General features: G+C 32.9%; 1 protein-coding gene across 1 annotated transcript; it reads right to left on the bottom strand.

Annotated features, from left to right (window-relative positions):
- Positions 1–3,881: 3,881 nt before the first annotated feature.
- On the bottom strand, positions 3,882–9,458 carry LOC107494645 (uncharacterized). The gene is made up of 5 exons (XM_016115972.3): positions 9,095–9,458; positions 7,259–8,409; positions 6,814–6,963; positions 6,381–6,566; positions 3,882–4,255 (listed from the first exon to the last, which is right to left on the bottom strand). The coding sequence occupies exons 2-5, from the start codon at positions 8,357–8,359 to the stop codon at positions 4,175–4,177; spliced, it is 1,518 nt and encodes a 505-aa protein (XP_015971458.1). The 5' UTR covers positions 8,360–8,409; positions 9,095–9,458; the 3' UTR covers positions 3,882–4,174.
- Between the last annotated feature and the right edge of the window lie 2,461 nt (positions 9,459–11,919).

The raw sequence follows: 11,919 nt of genomic DNA, 5'->3' as shown, positions 1-11,919 counted from the left end.
TTTTATTATAAGAGTTACTTAATGTTTAAAATATTTTTTTAAAATATTTTTTAATAATTAAATTTTAATATATGTAATCAATTAAATTGTATTATTGCTATTATAATTAGATTAGACAAATCGATTTGGCTAAAAAATTGATGAATCAAATTTTTAATTTATCTAAATTAATATTTTTTATAAAAAATAACTATAATATTCCTATTACAAAAAATGACTAAAATACTCATTATAATTTTGGATTCTCAAAATTAACAGATCCCTAAAAACAGGACAATATTAAACTAATTTTAAAACGTTAAAAACTTAAATAAGATGATTTAAATATTAAGAACCCAAACATTGAGTCAAAAATAATACTTTAAAACTCACAATAAATAAAAAAAATTCGCAAGAGTTAAAACTATAACAAAACAACTAAAATTATACACATGATTCGGATTGAATCGAATTTGACTAAAATATTGATTCGATCTGTAACTAAAAGAATCGAATGAAATTGAATTGAATATATATGTTTTTTTATTTTCATATATTTACATCGAGTTGGATTGATATGTGAATGGAAGGTAATTCAAAATTCTTTTTGAAAAAAATAAACTTTATTTTTCAATTTTTTTCATCAAATATATTAATTTTTCAATTTTTTTCATCAAATATATTAATAAAATTTTAAATAAATAAAATAAATTCATCATTTTCACATCTATGTATTTTTAAGTTAATTACATTATGCATTTCATTACTTATTTTGTTTACATATAATTTATACTACAAATAAAATAAATAATATAGTTTTGTTACATATAATTTATACTACATTGTGCATTTCATTACTTATTTCATTAATTATTTTTACAAAAAAGGTTTGCAATATAAACGATATTGATCTCATTTGCGAACAATTTTTTTGTAACATAAACGAAATAAGTAATAGAATAAAAAAATATAATTAATTTTAAAATATATATGTAAAAATAATAAATTTATTTTATTTATTTAAAAAATTCGAAATTTGTATCTATAAGTGGCTTCCCGCATATAAAATTGTTGCTTTTGTTGCAATTTTTTGTAGTTAATAAACGACCTTCGGAAGTAATACTGATTTTGACGCCTTAAAATTAGTTTGATGAATCAATTTGTTCCGTAACACTTTAAAATTGTATATTAATAAGTACCCCACATTTGGAAAATGCGACTTTTATTAGTCCCTGGTCAAATTTCTCTCACATCCGTCAATAATATAAGATTTTTTTTAATTTTAATCAATATAATATTCAAAATTGATGGAGATTAATTACATAAACCAATTTTAAATATGATATTGACCACAATTAAAAAGATACAATGTCAACTAGTTATTATAGCTCGCATTAGCATGGCATTCATATTAGTACCTCGTTAATAGTTATAAGACGAAGTACTTCAGGAACTAATAAATAAAAGACACATTTTTGAAAATAGAAGACTTAGTTTTGTCATTTTGAAAACTTAAAAGTCATATTGACTCAGATATCAAAGATCAAAAATAGACATTACCTTTTCTAATTTAAGTAAGTGGTAAAATTCGCCATTGAAATATTATTTATTTTTCAAACTAATCATTGAAAAATATAAATAAATGATATGTTAAGTGACACTACAAATTCACAATACACATTTAATAATTTTAATTAATTATTAATATAATATATTTATAAAATTAAATTAAATTAATTTTAAATTAAAGAATTTTAATGTTTCAAGATCTCTCTCAATTTAAAATTAATTTAATCTATTTATATAAATTTATCATATAACGGTTAATTAGGATTGTTAAGTGGTACTATAGTCACTATAGTATAACTTAACGGGTCAAATCAATAAATGTTAATATTGTTAGTAACAAAAATGATAAAAGTACTAATATAATTAATTTAAAATATTTAAAAAATGAATTTGATTAAAAAAATTTTTAAAAAATTAATTTTAAAAACGAAATTGACCATTTACTATTTTTGATTTTGTAAGGGCAATATAAGACCAAAGAAACAGAAAAGGTTTCTACGCAAAATGTATTGTATTGATAACAACATTTAAATTGAAATTGTTTTTATAAGACCAAATAAATAAAAATATATTTAAAAAAAAAACAATAATCTGGTAATAAAACAATTTTATTGATATGTATGTGTCTTTCAGCCTTTTCAGGCTCTCTTGTTTCAATATATAATCAAATGGAGCCCTGTCTAAAAGTGTCCGACGGTTTAATGTAATAATCTAATTTTTAGTATGTCATATACTGAAAATTAAGTGTTATTAATTTTTTTTTTAAATTAACTAAATATTTATTATTGAGCCTGTAACCATATTAGCGTGCGAACGAATTTTTGAAAAACTTTTTTTAAAAAAAAAAAAAATAGTTAAATAAGTACGACAAAATAACATAAATATCAGAGATAGAAATAACATACATCATACATACTATATATATTGTCATATATATCATAAGTTAACGTACAACTCTTCACATCTTGTTACTATATACATAATCAACACTCCAAATCCTGGTCCATATAAGAAGGCCTTAGGCTGACGCTCGAAAATTAGCCTAGTCAACTATATACATTTTACTCTCTCAGTGAGTCTAATAAAAAATGAAAGACTAACTAAACACAAAAGTTAGACTAACACAAAAAAAAAATCCCAAAAGTCACATTCTCAACTCCCAAACATCAATTATCGTTGTTAGAAGAAATCTTAATCACATCCAAACACTCCTCAGGATCCTCGTCCTCATCATCAAAAATTTTAAAAGGACGATTTTAATTCGAAATGCAACGTTAACAACCATTTTAAATTAAAAAAAAAAGGGGATTAAAGACGACCAAATCAATATTTATCTCTAAATTAGTGATTTCTCAAGTTAGTTACACTGAAACTAGCATGTCTCCCCCAAATAACCCGTACTACGTTGTCTAAGGTGCCAAGCGAGAAGGATTTTGTTTTCGCCAAACAACCTTCCAATAAGACTTTAGAACAAGCATCCATTCTTTTAGAAATATCCTTCTACAAACAAATTAATCCTTCATCCTCCTTCTCATTCTCCAAAATATGATGATGAGATTCCCCTACTCTATCTCCATGGTGTCACTAAGTTAAGACCAGGAGAGGCTAAAGAAAAATCGTTGATAACAGTAGATGCTGAAAAAGGGTTCGAAATTTAGTAGCCCTAGTTAGAGCATTGAAAACCCTAGTAGAACACTAGAAATCCTAACAGCTCACTTGATTTAAACCCTATTTTAAATCATATGCTTTTAGAGGGAATAGATCCTATCAAGATTCATCATATATACCGAATTATACCGGCTAGACGATTGTTATCAATGTTATACAATGTCATAAATGACTCATGGTGAAAAACACACTTAAATTAATGACTAAACCTTGTACATCATGTAAGGAATTTTTTTATGCCTAATAAAAACAAATATTAAGAAGAGATTAGCATTTCAACTATGTAAATCCACGAAGCCTTCCTTGACAAGTTGATATCCATTATTATTAACAGGTATTCGTAAAACATAACCTTTTTTATAAAGAGAAAGAACTAAAGTTAAATATATAAACGTTCAAAGATATATTTGATATATTGAAACTAAATGAAAACAAAAAAATCCTTTTATACCACCATATGTACCGATAGAGTTGAAACCTCCTCGAACTTCTGATGGATAAATAGCTCACTAATTTCTTTTATATCTAAATACATTGAACTAATACATTGAACTCTTACATAGTAGTTTATCCATTATCCAAACGAAGAATTATATGATGCATGAGCTGCTGATTACAATACTAGAAATTCAATATTCATCTAATAGTCTAAAACAAACTAAAAATTATATAATATCCGTCTAATAACATCACGCAACCATGCTACAAAATAAATAATAAATATCATTCGAATTATTATTACAAGAATGGTAACAGTTATTTAAAAGAAAAGAAAGAACTCAAATGAAACAAGGCCAAAGTTGTCTAATATTCTCCATTTCTTTCAAGTGTTGAGAGATCTTATAAACTAACGATAATTAAGGCAAAAGTTGATTAATCCGTATAGCATTGTACACCTCAAAAAGTTGACATCTATCATGTAAAAGGTTTAAAATTGAAAAGAGCAAATTATAACTCATCATTTGTAATGTTGAGATACCTCCCAAACTAGTTTATCCATGAAATGGCATTTCTTGTCGAACCCCCATCCTGGATTGCTCTGCATCATCATGTTCCAATCCAAACATTAACATAAACATGCTACATAGAAAGCAAGAGAATCAAGCATGCTACATATGGTGGTGCATCATTTATGTAATTTCCCCACCACAGGCATACATATGATTTGCAGTCTTGTATTATTATGCATTAACAAAGACATACGTCATATACATACTGCACATATATAATTCAAACGCATGCAAAATCATGTATGGATTAACATTAACATATCATTCAAAGTCCAAGGAAAACTTCTATTCCTTGTCCTTTTTTCATTTAATCAAAACTCTGGCTTATGTCAGTATCTTACATAGTAGGTTCCAAAGCCACATAAAAGAGGAGGTTACCTAAAACTCTGTTGAAACTCAATGACATAGATCAAACACGGAATTGTGCTAAGGTTTGGTTGTTGCCCAAGAGCAACATGCTATAAACTTGTGAAGAATAGAAATGGAATAGGTATTCCTGTTGATAAGCATTTGAAGACTGATGTGATAAGAGGTTAAACGGATGGGTGATCAAATCATCGCAACTAAATGATGATTAATGGGGAGGCCTTTCATGTGATTAGTGCACATGTATCACAAGTCAGTTTGGAAAAACAACACAGGCAAAGTTTTTGGAAGATCTACAAGGTCTAATTCAAAACATGCCATTGGTAGACAAGATTTCCTTGGAAGACTCAAATCGACATGTGGGGGAAGGATGAGTGCAGATATGAAGGGATCCACAAGGTAAATGGTTTTGAGATAATCAACACATAAGGCAAAATAATTTTAGGATTTTTTTTCAACCTTCGCGTTCCCTATAACAAACACCAATTTTAAGAAACGAGACAAACATCTTCTGACATATAAAGTGGGTAAGTCGATTTTTTCTTGGACTAACTGCAAAATAATCAATTTCTTTTGTCAATGTGGTTGAAAATGCTGGTAAGAAGAATCACAGTAACCCTACTGTATCAAAAAACAGAACAAAAAAATAGTGTGCTCTTCGACTCCAGCAAAAAGTGACAAGAAGTCATCAATAAAGGAACCCAATGATTAGGTGGTGGCTAATGAAAGGTGAGAAATAAAGAGATTTCCAAAAACAGGTAGAAGAAAAAGGAAGATAAGATGAGATGGCATACGTGATGAAGTGATCAGAAAAGTAGCAAAAGAAACCTTCGGAGAAACGAGGTACTGGAACAAGATATAAAGAATCACGATGGTTGGACAGAAGTATGCAAGAGAAGATGAATGTAAAAGGAAATTTCAAAGATTGTTCTCTATGACGGAATACAAAAAATAGAGAAAACTGAAAAAGTATAAGACGACTAAGGCGATAAAAGTGGTGGTAACAAAACAAGAAACAGATCTTTTGGGAGTCTATTGGTCTGAGGGCATGAGTGAGAAAGTTGGTGTGATGCCTATTGTTGAAAAGATGATTTATTCACATATTATGTGGTTTAACATGTTGGGATAAGACCAGTAAAGTATCGGGACAGGAGGTTATATCAAATAAGAAATACATCAGCGGCTAAGGGTTAAGAAATAAGATGGTTGAGAGAGATGTAAATACAAATAGACTTCAGGCAAATGACATGACACAATGATGTCATTTAATTCATGCTGCCAACCCCATTTATTGGAATAAGACTTGTTTTTTCCCACTTTACATTTCAGAAAAGTATGGTATTTTGGTCTTTGTATATCAACCATGTATACCATCTCTATGGTGATATTTCATACTTTAGGACTTAGAAGTCTTCAAAGTGTGACAAAAAAAAGTGTGAAAAAAAAAAAAAAAAAACCCTCATTGTTTGAACCATTCTGCAGTACACTACAAAAATGCTGAGAAATGATTCCATTACTGCATTCGACTTTGGATAAGATATACTATCGAATTGCTTTTCTACTATATTTGTAGCTAATAGAATGTTTTTGGTTGTACTACAAATCTACAATTAGAACCATTTATTATTATTTGCTAATTACTTTCTTTATAAATACTTATGATGAATTCCATAATATGAACTTATGAGACTACCAACGTAAGACTGTAAGAGACAAACTCAATAGGATCTACAGTTCAATGCCTAAAACAAAAAGTAACTTGCCATCCAGTAGTTACAGTTTCCAAACCTGTAGAGAGATGACAGCACGGTTAGTAAATTGCTTCACCGAAGATGGTGCACTTTTAGGAAGAGTGCTAGCAACTCTTTCTAATTCTTCATTTTGCTTCTTTGCAGTTACCCTATCTGGTCCACTATAGTGATCGATGATCTTTTTCAGCAAAGGAACTCTCGCCATTGTCTCTTCCATTATTTCCTAGTAGGATATAAATATCAGAGAAGCAAAAAACAAGTGTGAATAAATACAGAAACATAAAGCAGACAATTACTTCAAAGGAAAAGAAGTAATACAGCAGTTATCTAAATGTACATATTAATCAAGGGGAAAAAAGTGAGTTATTAGAAATTTGGAAACCAAACTAATTGTCAAAACTCAAAACTTTGGCACGTTACGTAATTTCTAGTAGCCCTCAATCATAGATAAGATTACTAATACAGCATACCTCCCACTCTTCTTGACTTTGAATCCCTTCATATGCCATCAAGAAGGGCTTCATCTTCTCGAGTGCATCCCGAAGTGGAATAGGTTCTTTCTCATCAATATCTGGGTTCTGATCAAACTCACCCATCAAATATTCTGGCTCAAATTCAATCTGCCATAAAAAAATAAAACAACAGAGAACAGTCAAATACTGTAATATGCAGACTAAACATGGAACAGAGGGTTAGCTTAAAATTTTTCTCTAAGAAAGCCATTGTTCTTAATTTCTTCTGAGATAGTTGAATCAAGGCCAACGAGTTTCCTAATAACAATTCAATTAACTCAATCCACTTCTTTATGCCCTTCCAATAAATCCAGCTAAGCTGGAAAGTTTCACCTTGATTCATTGAACTACTTTTGATCATTTCTCAACAAATTCAGAATGACAGTGGTAGCTAACCACTTACAGCACAATTGGTGTCAAATGCTTCCAAATACTCATCCTCCAATGGTGAGGGGAAAACACTATTAGCCATCTCCTCAAAACCTGCAGTCAATTGATTCATGATGTCAGGCCCAACCCGCTGGGCAAACCTCTCGCCGTCTGCATCATCTCCAAGAAACATCTCTGAGGCGGAATCCTCTTCATCCTTATCCCGATCACCCCTTTCCTCCAAGTCACTCACTCTAAATCCTCCTCTCCCCCGACCTCCACCCCTGCCTCGACCAAAGCCACCTCTTCCTCTTCCAGCAACATCTGCATTATCCCGTTGCAACAGAATCCTCCGTGCAACATTCACTGCATCATCAACACTTTGCATTGGCTGTCTCTTAGGCACAGAATCAGATGGTGCAGCAGCAGCAGCAGGAGCACGACGATCACCAACACCACTGCCTGGAGCTCGCTGAGCACGGATATGCCTATTCTCTTGGGAAACTTGAGTCCTTTGATTAGGCTGCTGCTGGGGCTTCCCACGTCCACTTCCAGACAACACGCCTACTATGCCTCCAGGAAGGTTCTTTTGATCACTCTCACCATCACTACTGCTAAAAATTGGTGCTTTTGGTGTCAAAACATCTGAAGAAGCACCAGCACCAGCACCAGCACCACCACCAACATAATCATCATCTTCCTCTCTTTTGAAGAAAACGGGTTTCTTTGGCTCAGAATCAGGCTGCTTCTGGGAATCTTGTTGGATATGGGATGGTAACGGACCACCACGACCACGACCAGCAGATGGCTGTTTTATGGAGGACATGAATGACGAGAAAGAAGGCATGCCTGACGGAGGGGCTGGCCTACCACGACCGTGTCCGCGACCAGAAACCGGAGATGGGGGAGAAGGCAACTCTGGTGCTTCAGATTTAGGATCACCAGAATTGGGCTTTCCTGGAGAGCTCTCATTGAATCCAAATGGTCCTCCCAAACCAGAGCCTCCACGACCTCGACCACTACCGCTGCCGCTGCCACCACCAAAACCAGAAGAGGTGGAAAAATGTGCTAGAGTGTTCCTAGTGGCATTAGAGATGGTGGGGGTTTGGAGCCTTACTCCAATGATTCCTCTCATTGGCAATTTGATACAAAATCCTTTCTTCGCAATTTTTCAACATGAAATACCTGAAACAATAAAAAATACTATTATTAATTTGTTATGGTGATCGAATTAACAAAAAAATAAAATGAGTGTGACTTTTAAGTATGGGAAACTAAATCAATCTGAATATGTTGTAATATATTATTTTGGTGTCTGAAAACAAAAAGAAAGAAAAAGAAACGAAAAAAAAAATAGCAAGCACAGCCTAAATGGCAATAACTACATCACAACGCAGCAGAGGAATGTTATCTGTAATATATAATATAATGCTACTGAATATGTTTAAGTAAGAAATTTATAAGCACATGCAAACAAAGTCTTCCAATCTTCCAATACTGCACCTCATGAAGGAAAACATAAATTTATACAATCTCATCAACTATCCAGCATACATAACAATTCCATCCATCAACAATAACATAAGCCTCAATGAGAACATAAATCTAACGTAAAAAGCCTCAATAAAATCATAAATCCAATGACATAGAACATAACATAGTCTCAATTAAAACATTACATAGTCATTCATAACATTGTTGACCTTTCAAAATTTTCTGCTTTTAACTTCTAAAGACACTGAAATTAAATTAAACAAAGGACAAAAAAATATAAATTAATAACCGCCTCAAGAAAGAAATTTCAACAGTGATATCAGAGCTTACAGGGACAACAAGAAAAAACAAAGAATATAGAAGCAGAAAATGGTACACGAAGGGGACGGCTGGAGAAGAGGACAGCGAAACCACAGAGCCCGGAGAAGACACGGCTGGTCGGCCACGACGCTGTCCAGACGAAGGCGGCGATGCTCGAGACGGAGAGACGACTGAGCTTGAGGCGCAGTGAATCGTTAACGGCGGAGCTCCAGTCGCAGTTAATCGCGGACGGCGGAGCTCCAGGCGCAGTTAATCGCGGACGGCGGAGCAGGAGCTTGAGGCGTTGTGAATGGTGGACATTGCGTGAGATTTTGAGTGTGTGGGAGAAGAAAAAAGTGATGAGTGATTAGTGATGAGCGATGAAAATGGAGAATCGAGAACGGAGGCGCTGTGAATGAGAGCTTGCTTGGAAACCGAATTAGAATTATCTAAAAAAAAATTTCTTTGTTTTGGAACAAATAAAAAAAATAACTTGAATTTTTTTTAGAATTTCAATTTTTATTTTTTATTTAAAAATAATTTTCACACCAGATAAATTTAATACGTCAAATATTTAAAAAATTATATAAAAATTGTTCCAAACTAAAAAATTAAATTTCATTCTATTAATATAATAAAATTATTTTAAAATTCAAACTATAACTGTTAAAAGTTAAAACTGAACCAATTATCAAACCGAACAAATTACTGATTCATTAATTTACTAAGTCAATCAATAAATTACTAATTAAACCGACAAAACTGATCTTATGTAAATAAAAAATATAATATAATAAAAAATTTAAAATTAAAATTTAAAATACAGATCTTCTTTATACATTTTGCATACTTATACATTATCAATGATTCTTCCACATGCCATAACTATTCAAATTCATTATAGGCATTGGATTGTTTTGATTTAAGTTCATCAATAATGCTAATAAACAGTATCATTTTTGAACTTTTGAGGCATTTAATTTTGGCTACACTTGTTTACTAAATCCTATTTTGATATATGTTCTGAAAATCAGCGAGAAATCTTGCTTTTTCACATCAGAGTTCATGCTCATGCTTTGAAGAAACACTTATGAATTCATATTGATGCAGAATTGGATAGGTGGCATCTTCATGGGTGAAGATCTCTGTTTTAATATATTATTGTTGAGAAATCGTATCATGGTTTTACTAATTTAGATGAAGACCTTGTCTTACATTATATGTATTTTTGCAGAGAATCGAGGTAGCTAAGACATTGAACATGTTATTGCTACAAGAAAACTTTATTAATGTAGCTAATTTCATCATCTAATAGGTTGTTAATGGATGATCAACCTTTGCTTGAAGAATTATTTCTCTGCAGAGGAGATTCTTTTGGGAGAAAGATGACGGACAACCTGGCACAGCTTTTGTAAAGTGGGAGATGATCCAGATACCAAAGAAATTAGGAGGGTTAGGAGTGGGTGATGTAGTGATTCGTAATACTGCTTTACTGTTTAAATGGTGGTGGCGTTTCTCAAAAGAGGATTGTCCACTGTGAAAGAAAATTGTGTGTTTTTGCAATACATTGAACCCAAATCAGTTGTTATCTACTCAGACTTTACCAGTGAGAGAGGGTCCATGGAGAGACATATATCAACTACAAATAAATGAGCAACAAGTAAGGCAGAAGATGATTAATGGCCTCACTATTGAGGTAGGGGATGGCAGGACTACCAGATTTTGGGAGGATACATGGCTCCAAATAGGAAAGATGAAAGACTCTTATCCGAAACTCTTCTTGATTTCAAACCAAAAAGGATCACCAATTGGGGATTGTGGGTTTTGAGATGGGATAGGGTGGGTATGGCATTTTCAGTGGAGGCGAAAGCTCCGCCAGTGGGAATCAGAAACTTTAGATCAGTTGCTGCATGCCTTGCAATCTGTTAGACTGATAGCAGAAGTGCAAGATAGAGTGGTGTGAAAATTTGAAAAGGAAGGTGTTTATACGACTAACTCATTTGTGCAGGTTTTGCAGGAAGTGACTCTGGATGAGGAGATTATGAGTTACAGATTCACAAAAGAAATTTGGAGAGGATTAGTTCCACCTAGAGTTGAGTTGTTCACTTGGTTTGCTCTGATTGGCCGGGTCAACACAAAGGACTGGCTTAGTAGGTTGGGTATTTTGTGACCACATGATAATTTGTGCGTGTTGTGTAAGAAAGCAGTTGAAAGTGTTCATCACCTGTTGGTTGCTTGTGAGTTTTTTTAGCAGGTGTGGTGTGTATGGATCACGGAATTTGGTCAGGTGTGGACAGCCCCCGGCACCTTGAAAGATCACTTTGAGAGTTGGAGATCCATGCCTATGAGATAGGAGGTCTGCAAGTACTGGTTAGTTGGGTTCTTTTCAGTTATATGGAACGTTTGGCTATGGAAAAATGATGTAACTGCCAGAACAAGACAGCAGGCGTTGTAGAGTGTGCGACACAATCGTTTCTTTGTGCTACGGAATGGTGTGGTAACTAACACATATTGTTGATGGCTATGCCAGAGATGACATAAGAGTTAGTTAATCTTTTATTTTACCTCTGTCCTTGTATGCTCCACTTTGAGTGTTGAGCTCTTTCTTTCAAAAAAAAACTTTCTGGCTATAACAGGACACAAGAAAGTGCAATGACAAAAAACAGTTAGATTTGGAGGAATTGATTGGCATCTTCCGTGAGTTACACGGCCAGGGTGGTTGTTAATACAAGCAACATCATTAATCATTAATCAATTACTCATTCCATCAAATTATAACTCAATAGCTGAATAACTAAAAAAATAAATAAAAAAACATACCTGATGCACTTAGTTGCAGAATGCGACAGAGAAAAGAGAAAAAGAGCAGATACGAGCCACAGAGACGACGACGACGAGAGA

The sequence above is a fragment of the Arachis duranensis genome, chromosome 1 (assembly GCF_000817695.3).
Source record: "Arachis duranensis cultivar V14167 chromosome 1, aradu.V14167.gnm2.J7QH, whole genome shotgun sequence".
In the NCBI taxonomy this organism is placed as follows: domain Eukaryota; kingdom Viridiplantae; phylum Streptophyta; class Magnoliopsida; order Fabales; family Fabaceae; genus Arachis; species Arachis duranensis.
This window is presented reverse-complemented; position numbering and strand designations above follow the sequence as displayed.